Source organism: Delphinus delphis, chromosome 4, assembly GCF_949987515.2.
Source record: "Delphinus delphis chromosome 4, mDelDel1.2, whole genome shotgun sequence".
Lineage (NCBI taxonomy): Eukaryota > Metazoa > Chordata > Mammalia > Artiodactyla > Delphinidae > Delphinus > Delphinus delphis.
In genome coordinates, this window is record NC_082686.1 from 112,255,753 (window position 1) to 112,271,363 (window position 15,611).

Here is a 15,611-nt window from a genome sequence, read left to right on the forward strand (position 1 = left end):
CCACAGCAGCCACTGGGCACTCTGGGGGGGGGGGGCAGGGCCGGCCCGGGGAGGTGCAGCCGTCCAAGGAAGGGCCAGCGATCATAGATCTTTGCAGAACTCCATGCTTGGAACTGTCTTCAGAGGCATAAGTAGCATCAGCTCCCTCTTCTTAACTTCATTTTATAGTGGTTCTTCATTTTCGACCAAGAACTAGTGTTTCTTAGCTTGCTCATCCATCTGACTCATCAGATTGGGCTCCAGAGGACCTTTGCCTGTTTCTGAAATCCAAACCCACTCTTGGAGGATAAAGAATGTGTTAGTGTTTCTGAAGGTTGTTCTAGAAGGGCAGTGTCGATGGACCAGTGGGTAGAGTTCATGGCAGTGGTTTTGAAGGAGAACAGTGTGTTCTATACACACATATGCACACAATCGGCCAGACAGCAAATGCCAGCAGGCACTCGGGGGCTACTCCGGAGCAACAGACCTGCAGGTTCTGACTCCAACAAGCCAGTCTGAGAAACCGAGATCTTGGAGGAACCTACAGGGGTCTTTATCATACATCAAAGTCCTGATCTGAAAGCCTGAACAAGTACTTTCTAGTGGGTGTCATTGTTTTCTTCATTATGTTTATCTCAAGGACAGGTGGTCCATTGGCATCAATAATAATGCCCTTTCAGAGGTTGTTAATATTCTGCTGGTTGTGCAAGGCTGCTTTGCTTCTTCTTCTCCCAGGGACAAGTTAGCCTGGTGGCACCTGCTATAAGTCCCCAGGCAAGGACCAGGGGCTGAGGAACAGACCAGGAACTTGCTCATTCCCTCAGTTTGTCAGTATGTATGGAGGGTTAGGCACTGGGTATATCAGGAGGTCCCTAACACAGTCCAGCCTTCCAGGGGACAAGTCCACATTGGGGAGGGTGGGTGGAGGTTGGATTTTTGAGACTGCAGCAGGACTGCAGAGAGCAAGGAGGTGAGTTCCAGGAGGTTACCAGGAGATATCCAGCAGGCAGCTGGATAAGCAAGTCTGGGCACTGGGAAGAGGTCGGTGATGTAGCGCATGGTGGTTGCGGCCTTGTGTGTGGCTGAGATCACCCAGGATAAAAGGTGAGAGGAGAAGGGAGTAAGGGTAGAGCCCTAAGAAACCTGTGGATTTCACTGGTCCCAGACATCGCTGAATAACAGCGTCATCATGTAATACCAGTGTTGCAAAGCTAACTGCACGGAATTATTTCGCTGTCGACAGAACTAATAACTTAGTCAAAACATAATTCCCTGTCCTCAAGGAGCTCACATCCTGTAGCGGAAACGAAAGCAATTAACGAATCGTTCAAAGCAGTGTATTATCAAATGCTAAATTGTGTGGAATAGCTCAACCATACTCTAAGCATTTGGGAAGATGGTAGCTGAGTATAAGCTGGGAAGGCCTCATGGGAGAAATAAGACTTGAGGCCCCTCAAAGGAAAGGCTGCCGAGAGAGCTAGGCTCTGCCACCCACCAGCTGCCTGACTCTGGGCCACTCTTGTGTCTCTGGGCCTCAGTATGCCCATTTGTCAACAGAAGGTCTCGGTCAACACGACCTAGAGTGGTTTCCAGCCAGGCTGTTATTCTCCGGTTCTGTGTCATGGAGGAGTTGAGATGGGATGAGGATGGGGTAGAAGAAAAGCTTCAGAACATTAGCAACATTATCAGGAGACAAAAATGGGCACCGTCTCTGAGTGATGGGAGAGGATGTGGCCCTAGCTTGAGCCCTGGCTGTCTCTTGCCTGGTCTGCTGTCATTACTCTTTGACCAAACAGCAAGCCAGGGCATGAATCCAGGCGTGAGGTAATGCTAGCCCTAGGGCATGGCCACGGAAAGCAAGAAAGAAGCCAGATAGGAAGAACTTTGTTCTGGAAGAAATGGCAAATTGTGGTGACAAATTGGGCATGAAGTTGCCAGGGGCATACTGTTTGTGGATAATAGAGACCAGGCCAGCATTGTTGGGTGTTGAGGTGTAGGCTGGACCAGAAAACAAAGAGTGTTTTTCAGAAAAAAGCTATGTTAGTTCTTAGTTACATGTCATAAAATTTACTCATTTTAAGGGTACAATTCAGTGATTTTCAGTACATTTACAGAATTGTGTAATCATCACCACAATCCCATTTTAGAACATTTCCATCACCCCCAAAAAGATTTTTCATGCCCATTTGCAATCACTCTCCTTTCCCATCCACGGTCTCAGGGAAATACTAACACTTTTCTGTCTATAGATTTGCCTTTTCGGGACATTTCATGTAAATGGGACCCTGCAATATGCGGTCTTTTGTGTCTGGTTTCTTTCACTGGGCATCACGTTTTAGAGGTTGTTGCATGTACCAGTGCTTCCTTCTTTTTTTATTTCCAAATAGTACTCCATCGTATGGCTACATCACATCATTTCTGTCATGCCAATTAAAAATGTATGGAGCTGAATTGATCAATATGTTCATTTATGGCTCCTGAGTTCCATGTCATAATTACTGTGCTTACATTGTCTCCATAGTTTCTTTTAGTATTTTTATGGTTTCATTTTTAATGTTTAAATCTTTGATTCACTGAGAATTCTTTTCTGGAGTAAGGTGGGAAATATGGATGAAAATTATGTGTTCTTTTCCAGATGGCTACCCAGCTATTACAACGATTTTAAAAAATGATTCACCTTTTCCCCACTGATTTGAGTTGTGGCCAACCTTTTAAATGTTGAGAGAAACTATTGATTTGACATCTAAAAAATTCCGCCAGTTACACTGCCACCAATAGGCTTGGGAGTGGCCTTTTCTCTTCATTCTTATGGAGACTTGATATTTTATCTTTTTAATTTTGTGCCAATCTGATAAGCAAATCACTGTGTTTTGTTGTTTTACTGGGAGGAGATAATTATAGAAAGGAACACAGGAGGCAGTGTGTCAAATGCCTAGAAGTGGAGGCTGAGAAGCTGCCACTGAACGGAGACCTTTAGTAGGAAATTAGCTTTGGAACAGGCGGTGAGAATGCGTCACAGAGACTGGAGCCAGCACAGGTCTTGGGTAGAAGAAATTGGGTCTGAATATCACTGGGGTCATATATCCATTACTGGTGAAACTCCCCCTTTTTAAGGATCTGGGAAGCGGTGTGCCCGGGGACACAGGGTACCTCAAAGCCTGGCTGGGGAAGCAGGCCTGATGCATGAAAGGGTGTTAAGGGAGCACACTGCCCGTTGGGTCTGGTTAAAGCAGCCTCTCTCTGTCCCTCCGCCCCCACCCCCACCCTGCCCACCTCGGCTGATGAGAGCCTAGAGCTTCTGCTACACCAAGATATATTTTCAGTGTCCACTGGTCTGGTCCAACCCACCATCATCTCTCACCTGGACTAGGACAGTGATGTACATGTCCCGCCGTACACTCGTCCAACCCAGTCTCTACTTTGCGTCAGAGAAATCTTTTAAAAACTCAGCTCTGATCACCTGATTTTCCTCCTTAAAACTCATCAATACCTTCTAGTTACCCTCAGGATGAAATTCGAAGTTCTCTACCAGACTCATCCTCTCCCCAGTCTTCTTCCTGCCACCTCCAGCTTTTTATGACTCTTCATTCCTCAATGGTACCAGGACACTTTTCCCCACCACAGGGCCTTTGCACTTGCTGTTCCTGGGCCTCGATGCTCTGCCCCTTCTCTGCCCCTCTCTGCCCCCAGCAGATGCACACTTTTCCTGGCTAACTTCTATCCATCCGTCCCTCTCAGCTTGGAGGGTCTTCTCTGCCAGACCTCTGTATATCAAGTACACCCCCCGTCACTTGTCATCCTGAAATTTTTCCTCACAGCAGTTAGCACAATTGTAATAATTTAGTTATTTTAATAACCATTTGTCTAATTTCTGTTTCTCTCACTAGATTATAAGCTTCATATTTCTGCATCCCCAGTGGCTAACGGAATGTCTGGCATAAAGTTGGCATTCAGTAATTATTTTTTCATTGATGGATGAATAAGGTAGAACTATAAAGCAATGACACTGATTCCAAGTATCATAAACAAATAATAATGTCTGTCCTTGCTGCTGGGAATGCTATTCTACCCTCATCTCGATTTCCCCAAACCTTCTCTTTCCAGGCCCCCAATCCTAATTGCCACTAACTTGGAGAGCATTTGTGCCTCCTCCAGCCCCCTCTGATTGCTATATTTCCAACCCCCGTACCACCCGCGGGCAGGAGAAGAATGAAAAAAGGAAAGAAAAAGACTCCATCATGGCCTTTTCCGGAACAACGAGGAGTTATTTTCCCTTCTCTCAATTTCTCTCTACTCTTTCCCTTTGAATATACAGCTGTATTCCCCCTAATTTGCTTTGATCGCTCCCTTGGGAGTTGTCATGGAATCAATTAGACCCGTAGATTTTTATGACTCCAGGTCACCCAGTATGATTCCTCATTTTACAGATGAGAAAACTGAGGCTCAGAGAGGTTAATGTTTGAAACAGTTACTTCTGTTGGGTCTTAAAATACCAATCAGTGTCATTTTCTAAGACAAATGTTCTCAATATCCCAGCTCCACAGGAGCGTAAATCCTCATTCTGTCTGTTTAAGGGTGTACTGGTGGTGATAGTCTCAGTGCTAAGGTGAGCCCCCAAAGGTGGGCTTCCTGTCCTGCTCCCACACAGCAAAGCTGCATTAGTCTTGGGTGGGTCAAGGTCCCCACCCTAATTGGAGCCTCAAGCTTCACCTGTGCTTTGACAAAGGAGCCCCATGTTTGTGCTGAGACCTCATACAGCCCAATGAAATGATGGATCGTGAGTTTAAACAGTTGCAGAACAGCAAAAGAAAAATCCTTTCCTTCCCTCAGAAGTCATGTAGGGTCAACTGGGAAAATGTAATTTCAAAACAGCCATGGGAGAGAGGCCTGAAAATTTGAACTGAAACAACTGTCAGCGATGACTTCTCCCTAATGTATTTGCTTTCTGGTTCCAAAAAACCAGGCAAGCAGAACATAACTATAATGAACTCGTTTAAATAGAACATAACACAATCTAAAGAAGGAATAAAAAGCGGTTCCTCAACATCTAGAGATTCAATAAGAAATGAAGCAAGATCTAGGTGCAGTTGGCTGTGTGCGAGGATTCCCAGAAGGAGCCCACCAGCTAGAGAGGGAACGGGGCCGCCTGAGAGTGTGGAAGGGGCCTGGGGAGAAGGAGTGGCCATGGGGGTCACTGTACAGGCCTGGGTGGGTGGGGCCCGCTCTCCACGTACCCATCTTTCCTCTGCACCATGCCTAGTCATCAGAAGCCCTGGTACAAGTTTAAAGGACAGCCTTGCTTTGCCCTCCTGCTCCTACAGATAATTAATTCTGTGCAAGAAGAAATTCTGGTATATTTCCCATGTACACTTGATTAGCTTTTAGCTCTTTTTTTTTTTTTTTTTTTGCTGTACGCGGACCTCTCACTGTTGTGGCCTCTCCCGTTGTGGAGCACAGGCTCCAGACGCGCAGGCCCAGCGTCCATGGCTCACGGTCCCAGCCGCTCCGCGGCACGCGGGATCTTCCCGGACCGGGGCACGAATCTGCATCCCCTGCATCGGCAGGCGGACTCTCAACCACTGCGCCACCAGGGAAGCCCAGCTTTTAGCTCTTTTAATAAAGAATTCTAATTTATATATTTCAAGTCCACACTGTGAATAATAAGCAATTAATACAATATTTAAAGAAATGGCAGTTGTTTGGGTTTTTTTTGTCACCACTGCTAAATAGTCAAGGACCTTGATCTATTTTCTCTTTTCACTTTAGAAGTTGAATTTCTTCTACCCCTTATTTACTTCTTTAGCAAACGCATTGGAACCTCCTGGGAAGACCCCCAGTTCTAGAGGTCAGCGTCCTGAGAGCTCCTCAGTATGGGCAGCTGCTTCCTCTCCCGGCATAAGGAAGAAAGAATGACCCAGCGACTCTTCTTTGACCCCTGCCCCAGAGTGGCTCATTAAGGAAGCTGTGTCTTTATGGACCCCCTCCCCTTATTGCCTGTTACTGAAATAAGTTACTAGGTGAATTTCTTTGGCCATTCAAAGCACTTGTTTCTATTTCCTCTCTTTCCCATCTCCTTTATGGCCATGGGACCATGGATGAATTGCATGATGTCTTTTCACCTGTAAATTGAGGATGATAATCTAGTTGTATGGGGAACTGTTGAGACTATTGAGAGACATCACTTACTAAATGCATTTTTCCTCCTCTCCTTCCAATCTACAGGACTGCTAAAAGTGAGAGCTCTCTTTTCCAACATGAATCACAATAGTCTCTCCCTTATTAAGAAGCTTTCCTTATTCCCTAAGTAACCCCCTCCAACATTCTCTTCCATCACATCTTTGTTTGACGTGTGTGCAAATGATGCTTAATTTGCTTCATTAAGTATCTCTCTTAGTATCTCTACTCTTATCCACTTCAGTCTAACTTTTTCAGAGATTGATGTTATAAAACAAAAGTTTATGCGAATCTAAGTTTATTGAACAATTCTGAAAAGCTTTATACTCATATGCTTTTTGGAGATATAAAAGAGTTTCACCACAATAAAGAAATTAGGTTCAGAAATGAGAATTTCCCAGGTGGGGGTGTCATGTGGTCAGACCCGTAATACACAGAGTGACTGCTGAGAGCTGAGGCAGTGGCATTGAAGATGAAAGTGCCTACCATTGCATGGGGCTAAGAGCTGCAGGTGGTCCCTTGGATGTGATGAGTCATTGTCACAATGAGAGCTGTGGGTTAGATGAAGGGAGGCTTTCTAGGGTGAAGTCTGTTATATTTTGGGATGGGCTGCAGAAAAGTCTTCCGAAGTCTGCTTATAAGGAGACCTTTAAAAGCAAGTTCAAATTAGGTGCGTTCATTCCTCAAGTCAAGCAGCCAGACTGGTGAGCTCGTAAGGCCCCCTCCAGTGCCAGGCTTCTCCTCTGCTCTGCCTCTCCTTGTCTTCTTACTCTCTATTTTGTGTTTTTCATGTGTGTGCCTGGCCTGCTTGGTACAGTGGGAAGAAGTCAGTGGCTATGATGAAAACCTGAACACCATCCGAACCTACCAGGTGTGCAATGTCTTCGAGCCCAACCAGAACAACTGGCTGCTCACCACCTTCATCAACCGGCGGGGGGCCCATCGCATCTACACGGAGATGCGCTTCACTGTGAGGGACTGCAGCAGCCTCCCCAACGTTCCAGGCTCCTGCAAGGAGACCTTCAACTTGTACTACTACGAGACTGACTCTGTCATTGCCACCAAGAAGTCGGCCTTCTGGTCCGAAGCCCCTTACCTCAAAGTGGACACCATTGCTGCAGATGAGAGCTTCTCCCAGGTGGACTTTGGGGGAAGGTTGATGAAGGTCAACACAGAAGTCAGGAGCTTTGGGCCTCTTACGCGGAATGGTTTTTATCTTGCTTTCCAGGATTATGGAGCCTGTATGTCTCTCCTTTCTGTCCGTGTCTTCTTCAAAAAGTGTCCTAGCATTGTGCAAAATTTTGCAGTGTTCCCAGAGACCATGACTGGGGCGGAAAGCACATCTTTGGTGATTGCTCGGGGCATATGCATCCCCAATGCAGAGGAAGTGGACGTGCCCATCAAACTCTACTGCAACGGGGACGGGGAGTGGATGGTGCCCATCGGGCGCTGCACCTGTAAGCCTGGCTATGAGCCTGAGAACAGCGTGGCCTGCAAGGGTAAGCCCTGAGGCTCTTGAGGCCTCTACTTCCTGCCCTTCTGGGGCAGGGCCGAGTCAGCAAAGGTCCCTTCCTCCAGCTTGGGATCATAAAGGAACAGAAGAGCCTAATGGCTTCTTCTAAATTTCTGGGGGGGAACCTCCATCTCCAGTGCTAGGCCTGATGATTTTCCAGTTGTGTTCAACTGGATATCCGTATTATGGTGGGGGGAAGAGATGGGGAGAATTCCAAACGGTGGATAATAACTTAACAACCACTCAGGTATATCTAGTTTTGGGGACACTGGCACTCATATTCTCCTTCTCTCTCTCTTTCTCCCTCTTTCAGACACACACACACACACAGAGACCCACACACCTGCATCCAGTCCAGCCCCGTGCTCTGAGGTGTGGACTATTTGGGTTGTCATAGACAAGTCACTCAAGGATAACTGAGAAATGACTGAAGTTGGAAAATATTTTTGTTCATTTCAGTCCAGCTCCCACAGCACTCAGCGTGGTACCGAACCCATGTAGCTCATTAACTCAAAACCCCCTGGCTTGGCTGTCTTCCTCCAGGGTCTCAGTGCCAGGCCCTGGGGTAGGAATGGGGTCTAGCATTATTAGGTCCTGAAAGGAGGTGAAGCTGTTGGAATCGGGATGGGACAGTACTGTGTGTTCTACTACCTGTGCTTTGGGATGATACAGAGTGATGGTGACTGTGCAGATGGGGGCATCAGGGTACCCTGTGCTCACACTGACCCTCCTCAGTCCAGGAGAGCACGTGTGCAATACATGGCAATAAACGTGCTGAACTGGCTTGAGACTCGATCTTCTCTGGGAGTTAATAGAGGGGTCTAGAGGGTCCATGGCTCATCTGTTGCCTGAGTACATGGAAGCTGAACAGGAGGGAATCCAAAGTTGGGGAAGAGAAGACTGTTTTCCTTTATCTTTTGCTTGTGGCTTTCAAAGTTTCAGATTCTTTCAAGAGCAAGGCTTCCCATATGGACCTCAGAAACCACCTTGACCCTAACTCCTTACTAGGGTTGCCCCAGTCCTTTGGGGACAAGTTGGAGGTGGGGGGGGGGGGGCTGTGGTTGCTCCTTTTCTCCATCATGAGCTTCATTCCAGCTGTCCCCCGTCATCATCCCCACCCTGCCTGAGCGTCAGAACATCCCTTGCGTGTCTCCTTCCCCACTTAGCTTGCTCACCAAACACCTGCAGGCAAAGCACCAGGCACAGGATTGCTGATGCCCACCTGCTCTGCGATCCTCTGGACTCAGCTAATTGCCTGGGCTGGGGCACTCACACAGCCTTTCTGAGGCCTGCTGAGAGCAGAGAGCTGTGCCTTTGTGTCTTTATTGGGTTTCTTGGTTATGGTACCCGTGATGGATGATGTGGAAACTGGAGGGAGAGAGTGCCAGATCAAGTGATGAATCAACGCAGACAGGTTTAAAACCAACCCAGCCTGGTCCCACAGCGCTCCTCTTTGTCCCATTGTTTGGGGGTGGGAGGGAGGTGCCCTCTTGGGCATGTGTCAGGGTCTGAGTGGAGACCCAGGCCCCAGGCTGAGTTCTTAAAGGCGCAAGTGCGGCAGCTGCCAGGCATGCTTGCAATAGCACGGGTGATTTCTCCAGGCTTCAAAGGGTGGCCACACTGCACTTGCTGGCTGGGGCCCTCTTGTTTCCCATTATTTCCTGAGCAGAACGGCAGGAACCAGAGCAAGCATTGATTGGTTCTGATTTAATTGGGACTCTGGGAACAGGCTCTCATTTCTCTGGGCTAACTGGAAATTTTCTCTTTCGGGGGGTTCTTGTGTCCCTGTTGCTTGTCCGTCACCTCCTGTGGTTGTCCTGGGAGGGCCTATGGAGACAAATATGTAAATCCAAGTGGTTACTTTCCATCCTCCCTACTCAGCCCCACCCTCCTCCTGACTTTTGGTGGATGTTCCTGATCTAGAGCTGTCATGAACCTGACCTGACTTCACAAACTACTTGTTGCAAACTCACTAGAAGCTGGAGGAGATGGGGAGACCAGGACATCATCACTTTGCCATTTCAGAGGCACAGGCAGCCACATTTTGGTGACATTTCTAAGAGCAGAGAGTGACAAGCCAGGTGGCATCATGGGTCCTGCAGCCCAGCGGCCTGGCTGAGCTCAGTGCCCTAGAAAGGCAGAAAAGCACCTTTCCTTCTGTCTCAAGAACTTTAAGCTGAATCTTCCAAATTCTTTGACCTTGGCTCTGCTAGTAACCCGGGCTTGATGGCTGAGCCTGACCTCCCTTCCCAGGGCTCATAGCAAGGGGCTGCCCGGGGAGGTGAAGGGGCCTGGGGCATAGATGGTGATCTTAGGAGGATTCTGCACCCTTTGGATAGGGATGGGCAGTGCATGGAAGGGTACTTGTAACTAGTCCTTGGGGTGTTTCTTCAAGAGAAGGTGCTCAATTCATTTTGGATGCTCATGCTGGGGGGGTGTCAGGTGGGCACTGTGGCCCTTCACAGCAGTTCTGGGGTGGCCTGCCTGGTACAGGCAATTCTCCTGAGGCAAGAAGCATGGAGATTGGTGGATGCAATAGAGATCTGTAGGTGAGAAAGTCTTGCGAGTCTCCATCAGCTGTCCCGGTAGGACTGGAGAATGAAGGCAAGCTGCTCTCTCAATACAGCCCTGAGAACTGATGCCTTGGATCCCGGCTGGGAGAAACCTGGATGGTTCTGTGATTCACGGTTATGTTGATCTGAGTAACTTTCTCTTCCAGATATTTGAATCTGAGCCTCTGCATGTGTCGAATCTATGGGCTGACAGAAAGAATATCTTTTATATTGTTTTTCTAGCAGTTCAGACTTTCTTCACAGGCAAGAATCTTATTCTGACTTTTGCCTTTGCATCTGCTAAACCCTCTCCTGTCAAAGACATGGTGACCAATTTCTTGGTTTTGCAGAAGCATTTGGGGACCAATTAGGTAGCTCAACCAGCAAAGAGTGGTCCTGGCCTAGAGCTGTTCCTGTTGTGAGGAGGGAGGGTGCTGGAAGGAAGGGGTGGCAAGCAGAGGAAGCCGTGGGAGGAGCTTGCACATCAGGCTGTGCAGCGAGCGGCTCACACACTTTCTAGAGGTCCCCATGGCCCAAGGCCTGTTCCGGACTCATCCTTTCTGCACGCGTAGGTTGGATTGATCAGGCAGAATCACAGCAGCCTGTTGACCCCACCAGTGACTCTGACCCCATCATGCATTTATCTCTGTGAAATTGTTAATTACTAGGAAAATGACCTATATGCCCCACTTTCAAGTTTTATGCTCTTAGTTTAGCAGATTAATGAGAAATCATGGCTTTGTCTTTCCCCACCTGCATGCCTTCCCTGCTCAGGCTGATGGCTAAGTCCATTCTCTTTGTGAGTCCCTGTAGCCTAACTGTCCCTGGGCCAGGGAGGCCAAGAGCTGGTGCTTGGCAAGCTCCCTCTGTGCTGTGACGCCTAAAATGTTGCATCAGCTAAAGTTGGTCTCAGGGGTCAGCTAAGATCATTCCAGCTCTGGACGTTAGCAGGACCTTGGCAGCTCCTGAGGAAGAGCAGAGCTGTTCTCAGCTGTTCTCTGTCCCTCGTTTTGTGTCTCTTCTGCTCCTTAGCATCCATCAAAGGCCTGCCTTGGGCCCTACAACCTCATGGGCACTGTCTGTGCAGCCCTTCGCCCCCGCCCCCCGCCGCCCCGCTCCTCCCCCAGGTCTCTTCTTCCCTCCTTCCCTCCCTCCAAACGGGGACTGTTTTCCTTGGTAATTTTCCACCTACATGTAAATTCCTTCATGCCTGGAAACCCAAGGGACATTTTGAAGCTTTCAACAGTTTCGGCACCTTTGTCAACCTGAGCAGCCGAGATGAGCCAATCTATAAGCCTGGGGGAGTCGAGACAAAAAATCTGCAGGATTCGAAGGGGGAGAAAAATGTGTTTAATTTAGCTCCTCTTGGAAAAAAGAAGTTTCTGGGACCTATTTCCACCTCCCTTCATCCTGGATGTTGAAAGAGAAACCGGGGGCCTGACAGAGCGTGCGTGTTTGTGTGTGTGTGTGTGTATGGTGCTGTGCTGGTGGCTGCATTCAGGGGCACTGAGGAACCTTTTCTGCTCTGCTCTCTGGCCCATCAGCTGTTGGCTGGTGACTGAGAGGAAGGCCACAACCTAGACGCCTCCTCTCAAGCCCCAGGGAGACCTGCTCTGCGGAGGCCAGGGTCATTAACACCGCAGCCTGGTAAGATGAGCTTCATGATAGGATTGCCCAACGGGCTACTTCATTGAGAAACCTCTCGGGCCTCCACAGTGGCCCTGCCCAGCGCCCTCCAGAGAGGCCTCCTATGTAATTGGCTAGATGTAATGGACACCAGCATGAGCAACAGGAAACAGAGCTGGAAGGATGCCCCCTGCCTCACCGACTCCAGCACGCTGGGCAGGGGTGCATGGTCCCAGACTCTGGTGGTGGCAGGGGACAGCAAGGAGAACAGGGGAGAGGGGCAGCTCTGGGTTCCAAACCCCCTTGTGCTCTGCATCGCCCCTTCTGCCTTTGAAGGACAGGGGTAGAAGCACCCAATACAAGCAATCATGATTCTTCCAGGTCAGTGCTAGTGTAAAGAGAATGTTCTGGGCATGATAGCTGTCCTGGGTAGAAGTCCATGACTTAGTAAATATTATCAAAGATGATGACGAAGGCACCATACGGTCATTATTGAGTCGGTGTGGGCAGTGGAGACATCATGGGGTGAGCAGTTGAGCTGGGGCTCTGGGCCCACCACTATTGCACCATGAAGAACCATTGAGCCTGAAACAGCCCAAGCGGGTGGGTGGCGGTGAGGGTGGGGGTGGGAGTGGGCAGGATATGGAGAGACCATCTATTCTGACTGCCTCATTTATCCATGGAGAGAGGGCGGCCAGAGAACATCTCTGGATACCAATCCAGGGAGCCCTGTTGGGTAATGTCAGAGCTGGGATCAGGACCCAGGTCTGGGAGGCCACCATCTGCCTCTGCTTCTGAGTCTGGTTTTTGTTGAAATTAACCGTCCTTGGACACACAACATCTGTTTTCAGGAATATCCACCCCCTCTCAGCTGTTTTCCCATGAACACTTTCTCTGTGTCTGTGTTGTCCCTTGTTTTATGTTGGGTCCAGGCGCTCCGTGGAGCTGTGCTCTACAGTCATACATTTCCGCACCACACAGCACAGGGCTCCACGTTGACTACCCCCATCTTCTTTTTAAGCTTTCTGGGAGCAGTACCATCCCTCCAGATGTTCTGACATGTTGACGTGCCTGTGAGCCATCCAGAGGGGCATGGCATCTGGGCGGGGGTGGGGTGGGGGGGTGGTGACACCAAGCTCCCTGAAAAAGGTGAGGTCTAAGGCTTTGTGCTTTCAGAAGAGGACAGGGGGAATGGCAGGGCTGTGGGCTGGAGGCCTGATTGTGGCTCTGTAATCGGCATCAAGGAACAGCATGGGCCCCGAGGGCTGAACCCAGGCTCAGGCAGGGCTGGGGTCAGACTTACCCCCTTTGCTTCCTGTCCCCAACTCTCTCTCTGGAGCCGGACAGCCCCTGTATATGCAGAACCTGAGCACACCCATCTGCACAAACTTCCTTGCCTGGAGGGTGAATCACCACTTTTGAGTTTGAAGCATGGAGATGAAAACTCCCACTGGATCTGAGCTTGCCTGGAGCTGGGACCCTCCGTTCTGGACCACAGGAGCTCTGATGATCTGAGCTCTGTTTCCACTGCTTTGGCCCGTTGACAAGCTGTGCTGACAGTGCCCTGATGCTTCTGGGCCTCAGTTCTCTCTCAAGGCAGCGGGGTGAAGATCCCGAGAAGAGTCAGCTCAGGGCAGCTGCAAATGGTGAAGGAATGCATCCTGTTTGCACACCGCCAGGAGCAAGCCTTATTTTGCCAACAGGGCCATGGCAGGGACACTGAGAGAGGGACACCCTGGCCTTTCCCTAGGGGTGGGGTCTCTGTCTGTACTGTCCTTGCTGGCTAAGAGCTGGAGTACCAGTTACCTGGTCAGGCAGCTGCAGCTGAGCCTTCCACTTTTGTTTTAACGGTCAGTTAATGAGGCAGGGCAGGAAAACCCCAGGGAGATGTGGCTTAGGACAGAGGAGTATGTCTCGATCTGCCTGGGGCCCCGAGAGCTATCCTGTATGACAGAGAGCATCTTGCCTTCTAGTGTGCCCACCCAGCCTGCCGCACGAGGAGTCTGTGCAGCTGCAGGTGTACTGGGTTCACCCTCTCGTGTGTGTTTGTGTGTGGGTGCGCGCGGGCACACTCACGGCCCAAGAGGTCGGGAGGAAATCAGCTCGGCTGCGTCAGGCCCTGGAGAGGTTGGTGAGGGTTAGGAGGCACTGTGGGAAACCTCAGGAGGCTTCTTGGAATCACAGGACAGAAATTTAGGGCCAGGAGCAGCTCTGACAAGGGTTTTTATTGAGGGTGGGACCGGTTCAGGAGGAGGGCTGGACCAGGCCCTTCAGTTTCTAGCTTGTCCCTGGCGTCTGTCTGGAATAGCCCACCAACGCCGTGGGCACATAGTGCCCCTAGTGGGGGCTGGAGTTACTTGGTCTTCAGGTATGACCCTCGGGGCCTGCTCGGGTCACCTCCTTGCAGGCCTTGGCACTTCTGGCCTCCCATTCCTCAGTCTAGCTGGATTCCACTTGTGAGTTCCCGTGGATGGAGTGTCTCTATGCTCATTCTTTCTCTAGGTTCTTATTGGACACCTACTGTTGCCAGGCCCTTTACACTTATACACTCAGATGAAGCGATTATGCTTCTGAGAATCTGCTAGATTCTTAGCTCTTAGAAAGCACTTGCAATAACCAGAGGGCAAGGGAACCACAAGTGGCCTATGGAGGGTGGCCCCTCCCAGCTAGGTAAGGCCTCTAAGCCCACCAGATGACACATACTTTGCTTTCCCACAGTGGTCCCCCAGCCTGCTCTTAGACACCACCAGGGATGGGACACTCTGACTTCCTGAGGCAGCCTGGTTCATCACGGAGCCCTTCTTTCTAGGACTGAAATGAATTAGGGGCCCACTGCTGTTGTTCCTGGGTTGGAACTTTTAAGCAAATCTCCCTTATCCCAAGTTACCTTTTGTTGTTGTTATTTTTTAAATGCTTTGAACAGGTAGGACATATGAAATGAAGTTTCCCTTTGACTCTGGTCCTGATCAGGTCCCTCACTGTTTTAGTTTCTGGTATTCTCTTGCCAATAGGGTCCATGCATTTGCACACCCAGAATGTAGACAAGCCCTTTCCTCATCTACACAGAGCTTACTGCACAGGGTTTTTCACCTAGTTCCACACCCCCCCGCTTTCTTGCTTAACAAGGAAAGTTAGCAGTAGTTTGGTTGGTTGTGTTACCTAGAAATCTGGCCTTTTTCCTTCCAATGATTGTGTAATATTCCACTGGATGGTTGTACCTTTATTTAATTGGTCCTTCATTTACATACATGTAGGTTGCATCTTGTGTTTTGCTATTTCTAAACAATGTTTCAGCAAACATCCTTGTGCTTCGTCTTTGCACTTAGGAGTGAGCATATCGGTGAGATTAATTAATTAATTTATTTATTCAATGAATATTTATTGAAGACTTTCTGGTGTGCCATGGACTTTTCTAAGAGCTAAGATGTAGCAAGTTCTTAGAAGTAAAATTGCTGAATCAGAATATAAATTTTTAATTTTGATAGATATTCCCAAATAGTCCTCCAAAAAAAGGACATTTGCTTCCAACTTTTGCTCCCACCAACAATGTATGAGGGTTCCTCTTCCCCATACCTTTGCCAAGATAATAAAATATCAATTGTTTTTAGCTTTGCCAATCTGATAGATGAAAATTGGCCTCCCACTGTGCTTTCAGTTTCCATTTGTCTTGCCATGAGGGGCACTGAACATGGCAAAGATCCATAAATTGCCCTGTTTGTGGGTCGAGACGCAAGTGTTCCTATGTAACGCATCATTACATTAGGTGG

The 15,611-nt window shown here is 49.0% G+C and overlaps 1 protein-coding gene across 1 annotated transcript in view; it reads left to right on the plus strand.

Annotated features, from left to right (window-relative positions):
* EPHB1 (EPH receptor B1) overlaps positions 1–15,611 on the plus strand; it is a 291,623-nt gene that overhangs the window by 16,421 nt on the left and 259,591 nt on the right. The window contains exon 3 of the mRNA XM_060010164.1: positions 6,971–7,652. Coding sequence (XP_059866147.1) covers positions 6,971–7,652 — 682 coding nt within the window. The remainder of the gene's footprint in view (positions 1–6,970; positions 7,653–15,611) is intronic.